The sequence below is a fragment of the Gymnoscopelus microlampas genome, assembly GCF_963454915.1.
Source record: "Gymnoscopelus microlampas genome assembly, chromosome: 16".
NCBI classification, from domain to species: Eukaryota; Metazoa; Chordata; class Actinopteri; order Myctophiformes; family Myctophidae; genus Gymnoscopelus; species Gymnoscopelus microlampas.
Genome location: NC_139953.1, coordinates 12,145,305 through 12,166,958, shown reverse-complemented (window position 1 = coordinate 12,166,958; position 21,654 = coordinate 12,145,305). Strand labels below are relative to the sequence as shown.

Genomic DNA, 21,654 nt, shown 5'->3' with positions numbered 1-21,654 from the left:
TTAATTCATTAAGGTCCTGGATTGTAGCTTAAAGTAGATTTTTTAATTTATCTTATTTCGAATGACGTTTGATTACTCTGTGAGATTAGTAAGAAGTACATAGAATATAACATGACAACAGATCTACAAGCTCACAACATGCAATACATGCTCCTTCAGATGACCAAACTTTTCTTTCGAAAGCGAGGTGATATAACTACAAATTGACGTCATTCCGAACTTCCGAAGGACGGTCCAAGAACTTTCCCTCTGAACCCGTGCACGTCCAGATGTCCTGACTCGCTGAGTCAGGACATCTGGAGCCTGTCCGAACAGATATATATTCGGCTATTTTCCGCGAAGACGTTTGGTGTTGAAGGAAAAAAGGACGAGTGGACCTACTTCAGAGACGTGGGGGACCTCGGTCAACATAGTAGCCTATACAGCAGTGGTTCTCAAACTTGGAACCCCAAAATTATTTGTATTTGGCTGCGGACCCCCATCTAAAAAATATTTGAGGCAAAGATTTGAGTGAAGCAAAGATTTGAGTTCAAAATGTTCCCTTTAGAAATATATATATTCAGAGATTTTCACAATTGTTCAGGATTTTTCAAAAATATATCTACAAGCTCATAGGGCGTCACTTTGTGCCACGCTATGAGCTTGTATATCTGCTATTTTTGAATATCCAAAGTATAAAATGTTGTTTAAATGATTATGACGCTATTAACAAATTTTGGCTGGGGGCCCCTTTGTACCCACCCAAGGACCCTTGGGTGGTTGATGAGAACCAATGTGATGGGGTTTAAGAAGACAAACGTTACAAACTGGCTGAGGGGTCATTGAGGGGCAGCAGGTGTTGTCATCTCAGACACAGAAGACCTTTACGCACAGTGTTCTAATGTTATGAAAAGCAAACACACTCAGCCAGTGCAGCACACACTGTCACCATTCAAAATCACAAGCAGTGAGACGCGATCGACTTGCACGGCTACAAAGCCTATTCAACTGCCCTCTCGTGATGGTAATCGACACAAAACACGAGGGCAGGTGAACGCTATATTTAGGCCCTCTCATGTTACTTGGGTTTGTTCAGAAATGGTAATTTAGAGCGCTGATGTAATGCCTGAATGAGAGCATGAAAAGAAAATAGGCGTACATTCAGCATAGTTGAATTGAATGGGGATGAATGGACTGGTTCCTCTGACAGCTGTTTCAAAGTAAACGTGGTCTTAAGCATTTATTAAATCTTCCAAAAATGTCAAATTTATTGGATTTTTTAAAGTAAATTATTTTAGATTTTTACATAGCAGAAACCCTAATTTATATACTATAAATTGTTGGACAAGGGTGTTGATCGCCATTTAGTGATTTTCAAGCAAAGAATCTGTTCTTTATGGCAAGCACACTGTCATGCGAGGAGGTATAGTAACCACTGCTTTTGGATAGTTTACATGAGAGGATGTTTGTTTAACTGAGAAAAGTTTTATTAAATGTATTTATTGCTCTCATTAATATTTAGTACACATAGAGTCCAGAGGGAAGCATGCACATCCCAACAAAGAATTTTCAGGTGCTGAACAACAATACGTGCAATGGATGAAAGGAAGGGAAGTTCCCACTGCACTGTAGCTCCCAGTAAAACATTTCATTAACTTATAAAAGAATTCTACTGGGAGCTACAGTGTGCAAACTTCCCTTCCTTTCCAACAATCTGCAGTAGACACATTTGTGGCAAGGACAATGCAAACATTATCATCATGCAGCTATGGATATTTTTCTTGATTTAATTGATAATAAAGAGCCCATTATTTTTTGGACAGTTACATTTTAAAGCTAGCTTTTTTCTATTATTGCTACTGTTCCATACAGTACCACCCCTATCAGGTAATTTCTGATCCACCGTTTCCACCCATTGCTCTTGGACTGTTCTGCGAGCTGAGTTTCCCACGAGTACCAAGTTTGACATTTAAATTCATAATGGTTATTGCTTTCATAGAAAACCCCATTCATAGTGCAAACAGAGCCATCAGCGGTTGATCGCCTACAAGACAAATACTGGTCCACCTCTGACGCAAACCAACCATCCTTCATTGTTTCTCTGAAAGGCATTAGGTGAATCTTTGGGGTCTCGGGGCATATGGCGTGATAGGGCATTTGGAACAGCAAATAATGTGAGGCCTGCGTAAGAATCCTTTCATTGTTAATCGGGAACAAAAGACCATATCGTCTCTGTCGGGTGGAAACCTCATATGTCCAAAACTTTTCAAGATTCAAGTTAAAAAATGGCAAAAGTAGCAGATCTACAAGCTTCGCGCTGCGTTTCGAGCTTGTAGATCTGCTGCTTTTTCTGCTTTTGTGTGACGCTAGTAGTATGATCGAGTAGGGCGTTAATTTACGTAAAAACACGAAAAGTTAGAAAATTGAATTAAGAGGTTTCTGCCCGACAGTAACGATATTCAGTCAATGCCTGAGTCAGAGGTGGAACACAGGCTCCAGAACAAACAGTCCAGGTTTATATAAACCATAGTGATTCCCAAAAGGTTTAGCTCTGCCTCCCCAGAACCCAGACTTACAAAAATACATTATGATCACATGAGTCCTATTTTAGAAATAGTGAAAATCCAGATCTACAAACTCACAATGCGTCACTATGCCACGCGGGGAGTGTACAAATGGAACCAAGTGTAAGGGTCCAGATTTGGTTCCTAACTATCAATAATATACACACACACACACACACACACACACACACACACACACACACACACACACACACACACCCACACGCACACGCACACCAGTTAATGCACTTTTGTTTCCATCTGGCCCTGCATGTTGAGAAAATCAATTTGTCTTCATTCATGCTCCAGTCCAGCACTTGCCAACAGTAACATCATACATTAATCAGTGCTACAGTACAAGATGATTAATTTACTATTTTCTCTCCTGTTTTAATGATTTAATGACCCCAGAGTCTTGTTTACTTTTCACAAATCCTGTATTTCTCCAGTGTTTGCTCATTTTAATCCCTTCATACCACCTACTTACAACATGCATGATTACACTTTATCAGTTGTAAGGATTGTCACAGCAATGACAGTTCAGTGTTATCTAACCTATCTCACCTAGCAACACAACGATCAGCAAATACAATTATACACCTTTGTCTTTGATAAACAATGTCAGATTGTGTGTGTGTGTGTGTGTGTGTGTGTGTGTGTGTGTGTGTGGTTTGTTTTCTAGGGATGCAACAGTTAATCGAACTAATCAATTAAATCAATTATTAAAAACTAATTGAAAATCTATTTCATAAAATAAACTATTGATAATCGATAACCTTTGAAAAAAAAATTCAGCGCCCACAGCGCCCCCATCGCTGTGGCGTTGCCGCGCTGGGGGCATGTCTTCTCCTCCATGTCATCAGCGCCCATACCCTAGGTGGGGTTGGCGAAAGGGCCTACTCTGTGGAGTTTGCATGTTCTCCCCGTGTCTCCTAGGGTAATACCCTCACAAAAACATGTAGTAATCCTATACCGCTTCCCCCACAGCCTGGGTGCCTGATGGAGGGGAAAGGAACTGGTTGGAATAGCGTGTTCCTTCCACGCGCTACGTCCAACCGGGGAAACTCCCCCCTGTCAGGTGACAAGAAGGTCAGTTTGCTCTCATGCATTGAAGGAGGCATGAGCTCGGCTTTGGGCTCCCTAGGCTGGCGGGGGGAGTGTAGCGCCCAGGATCACTTAGATAATTGGCACCAGGTGAAAAAGGGTTACAAAATCGTGGGATTATTATTATTATTATTATTTTTAATCGGTCCCTACTTTGACATTATCTGCAATGCGTTGTGAACTTATAGATCTGCTATTTTCACATTTTTGCAACACACTGTTGTGTGACAAAGTATAAAATTACACTTAAGTGGTTAATTGAAAATTTCTATGCCTCTCAATTATTCAATTACTCGAAAAAGTAATCAACAGAATAATCGCTAAGAAAATAATCGATTGTTGCTGCTCTAGACTGGAATTAATTCAAATCCTTTGAATCTCACAGCTGTCAAAAGTTCCTCTATTAAAATGAAATGAATGGTGCTGTGTGATATGGATATAGCTTCTTTCTTCTGAGGCTTGGCTTTAAGTTTTTGACCATCTTCTATTTTTAGTGTCAGATACAAGGTCACAGTACAGTAGAACTTTCCAAACCTGAATCCCACAGGAGGTCAATCTGGAGAATGAAATGTGGGAATCTGATACGGCATAGAAAACCAGGCCAGATATTATAGCTACAAATCCCTCTACAAATATTCTGAAACATTTTGTCCTCCCATCCTTCTTCACAGCTTACAGCTATAAAAGAAGAACACAAATCATAACTATAGCCTATATAGTGTGGAAGTCATGCTTCTTTCAGACAACTGTTGCAAAATTATTATTACTATTATTATTATTATGAGGTAGATTTAGATTATTGCTAAAGTAGGCTCTAACCAGATAAAAAGAAAACAGTTATATTCCTAAGCATTATACCTTCACCATGCAGTTGTCACTTTGCTTTAACACTAATTGCACTTAAGCATTTTATAGCCTTCATAGGATGGTAAATCTGCTAAAAGAAAATTACCTCCAATGACATGATGCCCAGGGATGACAGTGGTTAAACATCACACTGAGGAAAATAATCTAAAAAACTCTTTCAATGCATTAGATCAGTGGTTCTCAAACATTTTCATACCAAGGACCCAAAATGTATATATATATTTGGCCGCGGACCCCCATCTGAAAATGTCTTGTGCTAGGGACCCCCAGAAGAGAAGATTTGTGTAAAAAAAATACAAAATAATGCAAAATTCTTGTATGTACAAGCTTGCAGCACGGCACAAAGTGACGCACTGTGAGCTTGTAGATCTGCTATTTTTGAATAGCCAACATATTAAATATGGATAAAGGGTTTAAAATGTATAGCCCTCAAGGACCCCTGGGGGTCCCCGGACCCCCAAAAATAGCAGGTGCACAAGCTTGCAGCACGGCACGAGGTGACACGCTGTGAGCTTGTAGATCTGCTATTTTTGAATAGCCAACATATTAAATATGGATAAAGGGTTTAAAATGTATAGCCCTCAAGGACCCCTGGGGGTCCCCGAACCCCACTTTGAGAACCAATGCATTAGATAACACCCATAAAAATAGCAGCAGTAGTAGTTCGTTATTTGCACTTATAGGAGTAGGTGCAAATAAATTAATGATGTAGGCTAAGTACTGTGCAATATAAATGTATATAGCAGTTGATGGTGCTGAGCCTTTACACGCCCCCAGAGCAAACCAGGTGTTATCACTAATCGCAATCCAGCCTATCCCTGCACGCTTTAAATCCTCTTGAGAGTGTGGAACCAATGTAACCAAATGGACCCGTAAGGCATTGTGTACACTCTCAGAGGTTAAATGAACACTGACGATTTTAACAGCGTGACAACGATGATGTAATTTCCTCTGTTCAAGGCGTTCTGTATAAAAGTGGGATGCGGTGCTTGCGGTGATACGTTCGTGTGGTGACAGAGAGAGAGAGAGCCGTAGGACCATAGTGTCCATGCAGAGGGACGCTGCTCTCCACGAATAACGATCGAAAGGCGGCCAAGTTGTGTTCAGCAATGCATCCATAAGAACCACCATCTGCAGCACTCGAAGGGGGCGAGATCAAACCTTCTGGAGAGGCGAACAAAAAAAAACAAAAAGGCTTTGCCCATTTTTTTCATCTCGCTGGAGAGCTTGGTTGGATGTGTCTGATTTGCGAAGATGATCCTGAGAGGATTGTTGTTTTTAACAACAGTATCTAACTGCGGTAAGGAAATGGGCTCGACCCCCTGCATTAGAAATGTCTTATTCCAGGATTTGTGTACATTTTTCTTTTTTAATTATTCAAAATTCTTCAGACACTTTCAAGATTTTGGGGGAAATGTTCAAAAATAGCACATGTGACGTGCTGTGAGCTTGTAGATCTGCTATTTTAATAACCAACATATAAGATATGGATAGATATGGATATGGGTTTAAAATGTATTAACACATTTTTGCTGGGGACCCCCTGGAACCCCCTCAATTTATTTAAAGTTGAATGAGTAAAATGCAATATAACCTATAGCAATATAATAGAATGATATAATATAATATATATAACCTATATATCCTATAGCAACTGTTTGTTGCTATAGGAATGTGTTACACTCTCATGGTGTCCTTCCTCGATTCAGCACCAAGGACAGCGGCAAGTAGCCTATTATGGAGCTGTGTGAGAGATGTCTGTCTGTCACTGGGTGCCTTGCAGTGTTAGAATGCAGGCAGTGGTGGAAAAAGTACTCAAATATTTTACTTAGGTAAAAGCACCAATACTGCAATGTAGAAATACAATACAAAATGTACTTGAGTAAAAGTACAAAAGTATTGGTATCAAAATGTACTTAAAGTATCAAAGGTAAAAGTACTCGTTACGCAGACTGTCCCGTTTTCAAATGTATACAATTCATAAAAATCCTTTGAAATAGCAGATCTACTGACAGGCATTGTGAGCTTGTAGATCGGCTATTTTCAAATGGCCGAAATGTATAGGGCTGAAGTGGTTAATCTATGTTTTAATAATAATCAAAATCAACAAAGTAACTAGTAAACAAAGATTTCAAATAATTGTAGCGGAGTAAATGTACAATATTTGCCATTTGAAATGTAGGACTATAAGTAAAAGAATTGAAAATTGGAAATACTCAAGTAAAGTTAAAATGTCAAAATTGTACTTAAGTACAGTACTTGAGTACATGTAAAAGGCAAAAAACACTCACCTGCAGCTTTAGCACAGTCAGCAAATTCTAATACCCTATTCCGTGGTTCTTTTTAAGTTGTTAAATGATTTGTTAATAATTGCAGTTTCATATCGTTTTTTTTGTATTGTTGTTTAATTTTGGGTTCAGCTGTTAGGCCAAATAATAAAAATCTGTGTGACAATATTATGTTAACAACATGTTTTTCCTTATTTTCCAGTTCTGTCATTGCCAGTGACTTCAAGTCACCTGGAGAATGAAGACGTCAAAGTGAGCATCAATTATTTTTGTGTTATTATTATGTATAGGCATGGTAGGCTTAGTCATAAAAAAAACATTTGGTCTAACTTGCAGAAATCACATTTAATTATCATACATGTATTATACATTTGTGTGTGTGTGTGTGTGTGTGTGTGTGTGTGTGTGTGTGTGTGTGTGTGTGTGTGTGTGTGTGTGTGTGTGAGAGAGAGAGAGAATGAGTGCTTTCTTGATTATTGAATGCTTAGCAAAAAGTACAATCTTGTATAAAAGCCAACTTCTCATCGTTCAACTAATTACTTCACCACCTTTCACCCTCAAAAGGCAAACTGGAGTTAGAAATATACACAAGCCAAGCAGTTTGTCCTGTATTGCATTTCTCACAAACTAGGGGCGAGTTCACTTTGACTTCAGAATCAATAAACCCCATTCCTAGGTCCAGGACAGCGGAGAGTCATGACCCTTTAGTTAGGACAGGGATCCGTTTCACTTCCCGAACGACCGATACGGGAAGATGTTGAACAGGATGAGAGAGGCTGTTGAAGACCATTATCAAAATGGATAGATTTTAAGTTGATTCTGTAGATTGAAGATATACTGCAAGCTGCAGAAGGAAGATGAGAGAATAAGCGAGGAGAGGAGTGACAAGATGGAGATAAGGCACACAGTGTAACCAAGGAATGTTCAAAGACCCAAGAGAGAGAAGTAGAACACTGAGAAATAACGAGTACAAAATAATGAGGTCTTTGAGTGAGTAACTGGGCACTGAAAGCACAACGGTTCAGTACCTCGAATTATTCTGCCAGGCGCTTGATCTCGTTCTGTCTTTGGGCGGGGAGTCACATTTTGTGATAGTGATACAAGCAGTGGAGATTCAACATGAAAACCATGTGTATGTGTTATAGCAGCGGGTTACCAATACCTTTTCTGGATCAGAGCCCACTTGAAAATCATAAAAGCGTTCACGGCCCGCCCATCTGACCACTTAACAAATTAAGTGGTCAGATGCCATCTTTATTTTAATGATCAATCATTAAACTAATTTTTCATTAAAGAAGAAATTGCATGTCATATTTTTTTTTCATATTACCATTTAAAAAGCCAATTATTTGAGGGCCCACTTACAATACCTGCACGGCTCACCAGTGGGCCCCAGCCGAGGTTGGGAATTGCTGCGTTATAGGTGTCGTACAGACACATGAAGGAGAGTGCTATAAATGCCACCCACTGAGCATTAGAACACTCCTTAATGCCTCATATATATTCCGAGCCTAAAATATAGCCGAGCTTGTAGATCTGCTACTGTATTTTCAGTGCCTCATTATACCAAGTATAACGAGTTTCTGGATTTGAGACAAACAGCATCACAGTATGCTGCATTTAATAGCGCTATAGCTGGAAACCTGTACAGAAGACAAAACAATAATACAAATCTATGAAATAATTGAAAAGAACAATTGGGCGTCGACGTGTTATGATCATATGACCTATTTTCGTTTGCTGCCTCGGGACTGATGTTCCTTGTTAGTCATTTGCCCTCGCTTTCCTGTCTGTCTACTATCTGAATAGAGCATAAAGGCAATAGCTAATACAAAATAATAACTAGTAACCCAGTAGCTAACAGTCCTGTGTTCTTTCTGTCTTCCCAGGTGATGAAATGTATAGTGGAGGCTTTGGCTGATGTGTTGTCAAGACCACACCCCTTGCCTGTCAGTCAGGAGTGCCTGGTTATACTGAGAACAGGTAAGACCTTAACACTAGGGAATGAATCCCAGCTTTAGACCTATAACCTTCCACCAGAAAAATCAATTCCACATCCCCCTCCACCCACCATGTTGTTTTGAAAATAGATCAATTCCTTCTTTTGGACACCAACGCACTTTTTTGTTGCTTTGGTTCCAGTCTTACTTACTGTGCTTCAGAAGAGAGTGTTAATCCGATGGACATTTCAGCCATGTTGTGATCATGATTTGAAAAGCCACAGTATGTTTCATACATAATCCCCCATTGCAGAGTGCCATAGCCATGTTATAATGGAGTCAGATATGGTTGATGTGTAATGATTTAGCAAAAGGCTGCGAATAATCTTCAGTAATCTCAAGTGATGAAGATTTAATTCCACTCCTCAGTGTTGATTTATAAATGTATATCTGAGAGTGTACAAATGTAAGTAAGTCAGAGAGGCTTGTCGGTATCAGCAGAGAAAGCAGGTGTCTATCCCCTTTTCAATGCACTAGACCCCTGGGAGATGGATTGCTGAGGTGGAGCACTTACTGTACCATTACCATTACCATTACCTACCCCCAGTACTTACTGAACGACTTAGTTACCTAAGCCGTGCTACTCATACACTGATTTGACGGTATACCCGGGATCGAACCCAGCAGGACCTCGCAGCCCTAAAGGCGAGTGCTCCACTGACTGAGCTATCCGGACACAAATGACACAAATGTAACTAAATGGCTACACTCTGAACAAATGAACACTGAGGATGTTACTGTGCTTGTGAGTCTGTGAGGGTTGAAAGCACCTTGAGGCTGTATAGTGAGTGCTTGGCTGCTATAAGTAAAAATAAACGAGAATAAATGCAGCGCCGTTACTGTCAATATCGTTCTGCAGCAACAGTACTTTAAGACATGCAGTTATGGAGCTCTTTGGGTATTCAATCCACTATGGCAGCACAGCTCTCTATTGGAACCAATATATCGTCACTGTCGGGTAGAAACCTTCTTTTTCCAAAACTGTTACTTTTCAGGAAATGGAAAAGACAACCTGTGTTCCAATGGATTATCATTTTGTCACAAGCTATTGTTAATACTTTTCATTGATTCAGTATTTATAAAACCCACAGACAGACTTACAAATTGTTTAATAATAGTGAAAATAGCAGATCTATAAGCTCACAACGTGTTGCGAGCTTGTACATCGGCTATTTCTGCTACTTTTATGCGTCACTTTTAATCCGTCAATTTATGAAAAAAGCGAAGAAACAAAAAGTTGAAAAATGGAGATACGGGATTTCCGCCCGACAGCAACGATTTGCTCTCATTGTCTTTATGAATGAATGCATGGCGCTCACACCATCATGTTGTGAATCACTTAAAGCTTGCTGGATAAAGAGTCCCCTGCAGAGAGGTGCGTAAGGTCACTATAGGACTCTAACCACCGGACCTATTCAATTACGGTGCCATTGTGTTACCGTGCCGGGATGCTGTCCTCGTTGGAAAAGGAAAAATCAATTGTAGCATTACTCACACAGCTATTGTTACCGAACCAGTGCTGTGATGGGGTAACTGAACACCACAATAGGAAAGGAAAGAGAGGTAGACGCAGTGAGAGTCAAAGACAAAGACAGGATGTGAATGGGTGATAATGAAATAGTGGATAGGGTGAGAGAGAGAGAGAGAGAGGGAGACACACACAGAGAAAGTGAATGTGAATGTTAAATGGTGCATTTATATAGCACCTTTATCCAAAGCACTTTACAATGTGCATTACATTCACACACCGACGGCTGAAGCAACCATGCAAGGCACCAACCTTGCAGTTATAGGCGCTCAGTGGCTCAAGGACACTTCCACATTAAGCCAGGAGAGAGCCGGGAATCTAACCGGGAACCTAACTCCTGAACCAGAGAGAGAGAGACAGACAGACAGACAGACAGACTGACGGACGGACGGACGGACGGACAGACAGACAAAACAAGTATCCATGGAGAATGCCCTTGGACTTTTAAAGAAATAGTTCACCCAAAAAACGACTTATTTTCTATGAATTACACACCCCATGACGCCTTGAATTCATAGAGATTTTTTTCATTTTTTGGTCGCATTCCTAGCCAATAATTTGATGACCGGCGAAGTACTCAATGGAGAATCTTTCCGCCGAGACTTATTAGCTTAGAAATGTGACAAAAAACAAAAATGGGGTGTGTAATTCATAAAAAAATAAGTAATGTTTTGGGTGAACTTCTCCTTTAAACCACCTTAATAAATTGGACCTGCATGAGTTGGCTCTGTACTTAGACCGCCCCCCCCCTCTATACCAAATGTCTTCGTCAAAAATAGCCCATCTAAAAGCCCACAAAGCGTTTGCGACACGTTGTGGGCTTGTATCTGGTATTTTGGGCTAATACCCCCCAGTTCAAGTGTTAGAATGCTGTGCTGCAGATGAATGTGGCTCTCTTTGTGGGTCAGCAGAAAGCCTGGGTGCTGCTGTAACTCACCGGAGGCGTCTCCTCTGGGCCAATAGTGATTAATTGTGCCTTTGCTTTGAAGGCAGTACATTTCAGGGCAATTAACTCTTGACGGAGAGAGCGAGCAGAGTGCTGAGTCCTGTGAACAGGGCGCTGGAAGTGAGACAACATGCACCTGTGTGCGTTGGCTCTTTGTGTCATCACATTATTTTGGGGCGGGCCCGGCTGCTTAACAAGTTGTTTGCATTTTCCGTTCAATTGACACCGTTGAATGATTAACAAATCCGTGTGCGCCTTTTATGTTATGCGTTTTGTGTGTTCTGCAGATGACAGGCTTGTTTCCATCCTTCGTCACCATAACTTTCTGAAGGAACTGCAGGACATCGCTGTTCTGGGTGAGTCATAGATCTCAATAGCCTGGAGGGAGGATATTTGTGCACTGGACATATTAATGCAGTTCATGGCCATCATTTTCTGTTACCTTCAAGTGTATGGGCTTTAATAGAAATGTGCTGAAATTATTGTGATACTGTCCCTATTTTGGGCATGTCATAGGCAACAAAAGTTAAAAAATAGCAAGAAATAGCACATCTAAAAGCTCACAACATGTCGCATCACGACGCATTGTGAGCTTGTGGATGTGCCATTTTCTATATTTGTTAAATAGGGCTTACAGTAAGTGTTTAAAATGTTCTTAATTTCCCTGGGGCCCCCCTCAATGACCTCTGGACTCCCTCTGAGTACCACTGTGCTGTGTAGTGTACTAGTGTTACAATGTACCGGTTATATAAAAACAGCAATAAGCATAGTAACTGAACCACTTGACTTGAACTTCAATCCATCTTCCCCCAGGCGAGAGAGCTCAGCTGCAAGGTGACATCATTGCATCTGATCATGTGACTTCAGCTCCCCAGAGTGCAGATGACGTGCCTGGTGAGTTACCTGGATGATTCATGGAAAGAACCGCTGTGCCAGGGAGCTTGATTTTGACTTGACGTTCAATTGAAGTTTTTCCACTTGAAAATCAGTTATTTTTGGCAAGCGAATGCACCGTTACTTCAAATCAGGCAGCAGTAGCCTTTGTGAAGGCTGAATCTATCATTGTTTGGTTTGGAGACCAAAAGCGGCACTATGTAACTTTTTTTTTAATGAATACAATTTTATTTTGTCAGGATCTGACACAAATTTTGACCTGAAGGTCAAGATTCACTTTATCCCCTAAGCAAGCAGGCAGGCACTATTTAGCTCAATGGTAAACATCTCAGCGCTTAAGCAAGAAACCAGGTTCAAATCTGAGGTAGAAGAGGAAAGTTACATAGTGCAGCTTTAACTGTTTATATTAATATTTATGACAGCAATTCACCAAATATAGTGACTTTGGCTTTTGTGAGGACTGAGGAGATCTGCTTGGCACATTAAAAATGCATGAACTTCCATTGTGTCAGCAACGGGAGGCTGTCAGCCATTTTATGTGAGTGCCATTTTGGGACTCGTGGAATAAAATTAGTGAGGTGCATAATGTAAGACCCTGGCGATTATGGCTTAGGACACAATCAGGCCGTGCGTTAGAACAATGGTTCCAAAACCTCCATAATAAAATAAATATATAGAATTGAACATTTTTGAAAAAACATATCTTGATAATAATGACATGCATATGTCACAGTATGATTGGGAAACCAGTCAGATTGAAAAAGGTGCACTCGTTTTCACCGACGGAGGCGTGCCGTCTGAAGGTGACTTGAGCCACAAGAGGCACCGCCGAGCGAGCTACAAATGCCGTCTACAAATGTCTTCCAAATCCTAACAGTTTTCTAACACACTTATGTTGCTTGATCAGTGGTTCTCAAATGTTTTCATGTCAAGGACCCCCAAAATTATATGTCAAGGACCCCCCCCCCTTCTCAACATATTTTGTTCCAGGGACCCCCAGAAGCATAGATTTGATTTACAAATGTTGTCTTTAATAAATATATATATTCAAAGATTTGCTAAAATTGTCATGATTTTTCCAAAATAGCAGATCTACAAGCTCATGAGCTTGTAAAGCTGCTATTTTTGAATAGCCCAAAGTATAAAATAATGGTCAAAGTGGTTCAAATCTAAAATGACAGATGCTTTCCCGGTCTTAACTCTCTCAGTGCCAATGAAATAAAAAAATATGTTCATACTGTGCCAGCATTTTTTTCTTTTTTTTAAAGTAAAAATAAAGTGCTTAGGAAGCGAGATACAGCCTTTTTCAGTTATAAGTAACGTACTCAACAATACAGATTGGAACCTTTTATTCAATAAAATAAGAGTGTAAACATTTATATATCCAGCTTCATGTGACCCTTTTGATTGGCCCACTGTTCTGTTCTTTAAATTAAAACACCTTCTCATAGCCCTCCCTGAAGAATAAACAACACCACCTCTGGTGAATTATGTCTCCACTCCTCCTTGCTTCCAGATCGATCCATGCTGGATGCGCTGGGCGGACCTGGGGAAAGATCAATCCTGACCCAGAAGAAAAGGACGGGAGCAGCGAGTGAGGAGGAAGGGGGCCCGCTTGATAAAGAGTCACAGGAGCGCAACGAGATAGACGGAAAGAGCCAAGAAAAGAGGGGGAAAGACGAGAGGCCGGATAATCACGTATCTGACCCCATAAACCAATGGAGCGAGAGCGGAGAGGAAAAGAGGGACGAGAGAGAGGAAGGGGAGGAGGAAGATGGAGAAGAGAAGCGGGCCACCTCAGTGGAAGAAAATAGCAACGGTGAGCCGTCAGCTTGAATATAATATCGTATGTCAGTTCTCAGTTCTCAAACTTTTTAATTTGAAGGACCCCCACGTTGGTATGCATTAGGCCACGGATTGATTGATTGATTGATTGAATACTTTATTAGTCAGAAATGTAAACAGCACGTGGTACAGTAAGACATTAAGACTAAAAGGATAACACAAAAAAGCCCTGGGGACTTGTTTCCATTGTGGTCCTATGTATTCAATTCATCAACATAGCATAAAAAATGTACACAATAATACATGTACACAATAAATGTACACAATAATACATGTCATCAACAAATACAAACACTATTGTACAAAGGAGACCCCCAAAACTCTCAGAGTTACAGACCTGTACAGGTCTGTTTCATTCATAACTATGAATCATTTAGCTGGGGACCCCCTGGAACCCCCTCGAGGACCCACTTTCATCTTGACGTCCCTATTTTGGGGATGTCATCATTGGGTGACTTCCCCAGTGAGCTTATAGATTGTCTTCACTATTCGTTGCACGTCAAAGTATACAGTAGGGTTTAAATGGTAAAAAAAAAAAAATATTTGGGACCAAAGTTTCTTTTGGCAGTGAGACTTAAAATGGAAGAGACAAGCAGGATGACAGCCGGAGATGATGGACAGCTTTCGTAGAGACGTGGAGTCAAATGTAGTCTGACGCGAGCAGCTTAAAGGGAGTCGGCAATAATGAAAAGATAGAATGCACTTAACCAGAGAAGAAGAAGAATGTGAGGGAAGGGGGAAAAAATCCTTTTAGTTAGACCCCCCCCCACCCCTCATCCCCCCCAAGCGCCGCTGGGCCAAATGATTGATGGGATTGCCTCCATCTAGATGATGAATCCCCCGCCCCACACACATCCAATCCCCCCGCCCACCTCTCTCCCCTCATGGTGGAACGGTGCCAAGAGGAATGGCAGCATGACAGCACAGCCATGGAATTAAACAAAGTGTACAGTACGGAGAACGTCCCTGGAATTGCAATGAGTATAGTGTAGGGCCCGCCCTGCGCATTTGGCAGGGCCGTACCCACCACAGTGTTTGACATTGCGCGTACAGAGTGGTCTAACCCGTCTTTCGTTAACCCCAAACCTTAGCAATATAGATGTTTTATTTATTTAGAGTAGCCAATTATTGTTACACCCTTTTTTCCAACCAATTAAGTTGTTTAATTGGCTTATTAATTAAGTCCTCCCCACACATTTCTGCATTGCCACTTCTGTTGTACCCTGTGGCTTACCTGCCAGTGAGGAGCGCCCGCGGGGATGACGTAGTGCCTCCGTCCCACACCTCCCATTTAACTCCCCCCTGCCCGCTGACAGGCTCCGCCCCCTGCTTGTAGGAGTACGTGCGGTGATAAAGATCACCTTCTCTCCTCGATAAACACTCTGCCAAACAGGATGCACTGCGGTGGATTCGAACCACTAGACGCAGGTGGCGGACAGGTACTGTGGCCCTTGCGCCACCTGAGTGCCCAAGATTAGCAATGTTAACCCCTCAAATCCTATATGCTTTGTTGTACAACAAATAGCAGAAATAGCAGATCTACATGCTTGTTGTGAGCTTGAAGATATGATATTTTACCTAGTTTCCCCCCAAAAAAGAAGCAAACATTGAATTGCCCTACGGGTGGGAGGGGGGCTGGAAGTGGGTGAATGGGGGTCTTGTCTTGCATAACTCCAGAATGCATATGAATCAGCCATTCGCAGATGGCCGCGCCAGAATCTTAATGTTATTACACTGGTGATTAATGTACTTGCATCCGAGCGTGTGACAGTGCAGTATTAGAGATAGCACGGAGAATGCAGGCAGGCAAAAGCTACCGAGGGCAATGCTGCCAGCCGGCAAGAAACAGTTCATTATATGGAGTGGAATCTTGCTGATGGTAGAATATTCCAGAGGGAGACCGAAAGAAGTTGGGGAGCAATGGAGAGAGAGAGAGAGGGGGAGAGAGAGAGGGAATAAGTGACTGGATGAAAGAGACAGAGAAGCCGCATTCTTATTTTTTCCATTATTATTCCCAGGGCATGAATCCAGCGAAAAGAGAGATAGCCCCGAAAGTAAGTCAGAGGAGAAGAAGTCTGCTGAAGAGGTAGACGAAGAAGAAGAAAAAGAAGGAGGGGGGAAAGCAGAGGTCGAGAAGAAGAGGTCCTCGATGTTCTCACATGCCAGCTCACAGGAGGAGGAAGAGGAGGAGGCTGACCGTAAGATGAAGGCGGAGGACGCGGACGGCTTGAAGAAGTGGACCAAGAGGACCAGGAAGCTGTCTGAGGCAGTTTCCGCCAAGAAGAGAGGAGACGAAACGGAAGTGGCACAGTAAGGCCTGCAACTAAACATTATTTTCTTAGTGATTAATCTATCGATAACTTTTTCGATTAATTGTCTCCGCCAGGCTGAAAGGCATGGCGAGAGAGTATGTTTTACCCCCTGTCCGTCCGTCCGTCCGTCCGTCCGTGTGTCCTGTCCGTTACCACCTAATCTCCGGCACCATTGGCCCGGCCGCTGCGAAACTGTGCACACACACTCCCTGGATGCCAAGTCAGAACCTCTGGCCCAAATGTTGCAGATTGGCCTGTTATAGCGCCACCAGGAGGCCGATTTGTGCAAAACACATTTATTGATACTACTCCTACAGATTCTGTCCAAACATCACACAAATCGGTACACAGTATCTCTATAGTCATGTGATCAACAAGGATCTATCCGATTTCCCATATTACATCCTGATTGCCTAAGATTGGTTCAGTTTGCAGAATTGGTCCGTTTTCAAAAAACATGAACGCAGCTTGCGATGTCCGTGAAATTTCACACGCACATTCTATTAGGCCGAGGAAGAAATGCCACCCTTTTACTATTGGCCTGTTATAGCGCCACCAGCAGGTCTAATTTAGTAAAACACATTTTTGGAACAAAATGCCTCAAATCATGAATGCAGTGTCCGATTGCAGTGAAAAGCCTAAGAACAAATCGCAACCTTTTCACATTGGCCTATTATAGCGCCACCAGGAGGCCACAATAACCTACCTGACCTGGCGGAGACCTGTGCTCCGAGGAGCGCTTTTTCTAGTTGAATAATATTTTCTTTCTTTTTTATCAATTTGTAATATATTTTTTTAAATTATATAATTGCGTCAACATGAAAGAAATTCTAGTTGATTAAATAAAAATAATTGAGTAAATAAATTAGTCTATTTAACAACAGTGTTGCGTTTTGAGCTTGTGCATCGGCTATTTCCGCTATCAAAAAGTTGAATAAAATAAGAACTCAACTCAATCAATTATTTGTTATTAAAATTAATGATTTTTTTTTGTAATCAATTAAATTGATTAGTTAAATGAACTGTTTGCAGCCAGCAGGAGGTGCCCCATCACTCCAAGGAGGTCATGGGAGGAAAGGAGGACAGGACAGACGAGAGCAGGAGGAGTCCAGAGGTGAAGGAGCTGCAGATGATCGCCAGGAGGGCCCCAGATAACAGGAGAGGCAGAGAAGAGGAGGAGGAGGATGGCAGCGCCAGCAGGAAGTCAGAGGTGGGTTCTGGCCGTCATCGTTGTATCTCTCCGATGGCTGCCGTGTTGTAACAGCTTAATTCAGGGGTCTTCAACGTTTTCCAGGCCAAGGACCCCCTAGCTGAGAGAGAGATGAAGCAGGGACCCCCTCCATATTGTATACAATTGCGTTTCAGATTAAACTCTTTTTTCCCCTTTTTTCCCCTCTACCTCTTTGCCAAAAATAGCCGATCTACAAGCTTGTGAGCTTGTAGATCGGCTATTTTTGGCTAAAGTTCTCCTCAGAATAGGGATGCTAGGGTTCAAGTGGTTAATGTGAAAAAAAAGATCATATCACACCAAGATTTGGCGGCCCCCTGCAGTATCTCTGAGGACCCCCTAGGGGTCCCGGATCCCCTGTTGAAGACCCCTGGCTTAATTAACCACTTAAAGCCTATACCTAATTGACCGGAATCCCAAGTTCAAAACTTTGAATCCCTATCTGAGTGGATCAGATTAGGATGTTGAGTGTTAAAGACATTATTGGATCAAACACCTCTTGGATCAAACTTATGTTTCTTATCGATGTAATGTTTGCTGTGATGATTCACAGATCGTATATCAAAGTGATCCTATGCATGTTTTTTGGGGGTTTTGAACTACCCAGAATTTTACTCTTGGGCCTTAAGAGATCTATACTTGATCCCTTCCTTTTCCCTAACCTTTCCTTTAACCAAATCTCTTTGCCGACAATAGCTGATATATATATAGTGTTGGTCTATTTTCACCGAATGTTGGTGAACCTACGGTTCCCGAGCCTTGTGGCTACAAAGTCAGAAGCCCTTTCTCCTGTTTCCGTAGCGTGTACATCATCAGGGACCCCCAACCCAACCCTTGATGCTGGGTGCCAGTTAGGGAGGCATTGGGGTACCATTTTATAGTCTTTGGTATGACTTGGCCAGGGATTGAACCCAGGCCCTATTTTCGAATAATAGCTGATGCATAAAATAGTGCTTAAATGGTTGACACATTTGTACAGTGTGTAATCAATAGCCATTTGTATTGACAAAAATGCATTATACATGATCATATGTACAAATCTGTCAAAAGGATTAAACAAAAAAGCCAGAGAGATTATTTCCATTGTGGTCCTTTGAGTGCAAATGTGTGTACAAACGGAGTGCTGTGCGTGCGGGTGGTGGTGGGGGGTACCAGAGACATACAGAATCAATAATAAATCCATTCATACAACTTACAATGTACAAGTCAACTAAAATATGCAAAAACACAACGTGGGTACAGTATAACTAACCTACAACTCTACTAATTGATAGTTATAATTCAGTCCAGCTGCTATTCATCCAGCTCTTTATGGAGTACTTGAAGTTAACAATAGAGCTAATCTACATGAGTCACCAAACAGGGCCCTGGGTGGTGCATGTTTTTGTGGCATCAAGCACGCAAAGCAATTTTTGCGCAGCCTGCCAAAGCAACAAGAGGCTCATGATGCAAGAAACATTAGCAAAGATTATTCTTTTCATTTACTTTCCTCTCATTATGTCTGCAGGAGCCTGAGATAGAGAGTCTGGCAGCCATCGAGTCGGAGCTAGAAAGCGTTGCCCAGAAACTCCACGAGCTGCGGAGAGGCTGAGAACCGACTCCCACTCATCTGCTGCCTCCTCTCGCTGCCAGCTGCCTCCGTTTGCCACAGATAAGAGTGTGAATAGGAGAACAAGATTTTCATCCTTCACTACTTTTTCTTGAGGAAGCATCGCCACTGCTGCAGCCTCCCTTGCAACACGCTGTTCTCCACATTCATGAGCAAAGCCACACTTCGCAGCTAGAAACACATTTGCATACAGACATGCACACCTCTGCACACAAGGCTCTTATGGAACTCTATTTCTTGGTCACTGAAAGACTACAACTTATTTTCCTTCCTTTTCTCTCTCTCTCTCACTCTCTCTCTCTCTCTCTCTCTCTCTCTCTCTCTCTGTCTCTGTCTCTGTCTCTCTGTCTCTCTGTCTCTGTCACTCACTGTGCTTTAGCTTAACAACATACCTTCCTTGCTATTCAAATGATTTGAACACTACACACTGACTTATGTGAAAAGTAAAGGCAATTCCAACTGCATACAGTACCATGCTCATAAGGTAGGGTTGTATAGTAATTTAATGTATACATGTACAAAGCTAATTGATACTTTACAGGGAGCAATGGTTGATTATTAATGGCTATAATTGAATGTTATAAAGCCAATGCAATAATGGGACATTTTAATAGAAAAATGTAATCTAAAATGGGATTTATGTAAGAAAACTAATAAATTGGTAGGTTTATCTGAAGTTCTCTGTCTGTTGATTCTGATCACAACAACTGATTTACGTCGTTTTACTGTTGGTACTTTATTGCAGTGATGGGGCCTGGAAAATGTTTAGTCTGCATCCAAATCACCATCGAAATGATAAAAGTATTTTGTTCTCACTTGCTTCTTTACATGCCAGTGTGGTTCAAGTGATAAATCATGGGTTTATAAACGTAATGTTGTCGGTTCTAATCTCAATCAGGACTCAATAAAAAAGCAAATAAAACTAGAAAAAGTGCTCCTCGGAGCACAGGTCTCCGCCAGGTCAGGAAGGTTATTGAGGGCCAGCAATGTTCGGAATTCGCCAAGCAGGATGGAATTTGAAAAATCGGACGCAACCTTGTTGATCACTTGACTATGGAAATAATGTGTACCGATTTGCATGATGTTTGGACCAAATTTGTAGTAGTAACATAAAATATCATCAGAGGGGTTATGGCTTCATTTGTTAATTAAAGGGACTTTGAGTGGGCTACTTAGAAAAGCCCTAAAATAATGTCAGGTATTATTATTATTATTATTATTATCAATTCAACAGTCACATAACTGCATCTGCATCAGGCTGTACCAGGTGATACGTGTGGCATTTACACACGTATCTGTCATTTACACACTTTGTTCTGTCTTCATTGTCCCGTGTCAATTGGGAAGAATTAATGCCTTGAAAACACAACGTTCACTTACCACGTCTAAAATGGCGTTGAGCGCCACATCCAGCCACACCACGGTGGGTTTTGTGTGGTCTAGAACGGGCCGTGTTGCCATGATGTACATTCTGTTTTCTTCTTTCATTCAGGTGTATTAAAATGTCAACGTAACTGCACACCTGTTTAATACCTGAAACACAAGAGTGAACACAACTATGAATGAAAAAAAAAGTCAAATATGTACCACACACAAAATATCCATTAGCTGTGGTCATTGAGAGGCCCCATGTTGTGGTTCCACATATAGAAAGCCCATTCATTCAGCCCATAGAGGTTTCTGAAAAATATGTATTTATATACATTATTTTAAGCCTGGAACCAAGCCATCCAGGCTCCTGGTGAATCATGACCATAAAACATTTGATTCTGTGTAAACACATATTTGAAAACCGCAAAAAAGGGTAGTTATTAAATATAGTATAGAATATAATAAAAAATGTAAATCATTTTTGAAAACTTCTAACAACACAAATCTAGTACGGGGCTCCCTGGCACAAAACATTTTCAGATGGGGGTTAGGGGACAAATACATAATTTTGGGTTTCCTTGGTGTAATGCAGGTTATCAGTTGCCAGATTTTGCAAAAGAAACAAGCGGCCGTGTCGATAAAAACAAGCCCAAAAGAAGCAACTATAGGCTAATTCGTTTCCACTTTTACATCGGCTGTTTGAAAATAGCAGATCAACAAGCTCAAAACGTGTCACATCATGACACGTTGTGAGCTTGTAGATCTGCTATTTTCAAAAAATATTTGGAAAAAAAGTAAAATATTCAGGTTTTTTTAAACATTTTATCAACACAAATCTTGTATGGGGGTCCCTGGCACCACATATTTTCAGATGTGGGTCTGCGACAAATACATATTAATCTGGGGGTCCTTGACATGAAAGAAATGTGGGAACCACTGGTTTAAAAAACATTAGAAAGCATGCCCAATGAAGTGACTACAATTTAAAAAATAAATAAATAAAATGCTCATTTATAAGCAGACGTGGCAACACGGGTAACGAGCGTATTAGAAGCCCCTTAGATCTTGCCGTCCTTTGCGGTGACATCAAAGCGTGACGTTGCTGTTCTCCACTCTGAT

At 41.3% G+C, this 21,654-nt stretch overlaps 1 protein-coding gene across 1 annotated transcript; it reads left to right on the top strand.

Annotated features, from left to right (window-relative positions):
* Positions 1-5,532: 5,532 nt before the first annotated feature.
* chga (chromogranin A) lies at positions 5,533-19,834 on the top strand. Its single transcript, XM_084081968.1, has 9 exons — positions 5,533-5,814; positions 7,005-7,054; positions 8,692-8,785; positions 11,564-11,632; positions 12,090-12,170; positions 13,687-13,989; positions 16,034-16,325; positions 17,360-17,537; positions 19,063-19,834. Exons 1-9 carry the CDS (start codon positions 5,769-5,771, stop codon positions 19,144-19,146), a joined length of 1,197 nt encoding a protein of 398 aa, XP_083938094.1. The 5' UTR covers positions 5,533-5,768; the 3' UTR covers positions 19,147-19,834.
* The last annotated feature ends 1,820 nt before the right edge of the window (positions 19,835-21,654 follow it).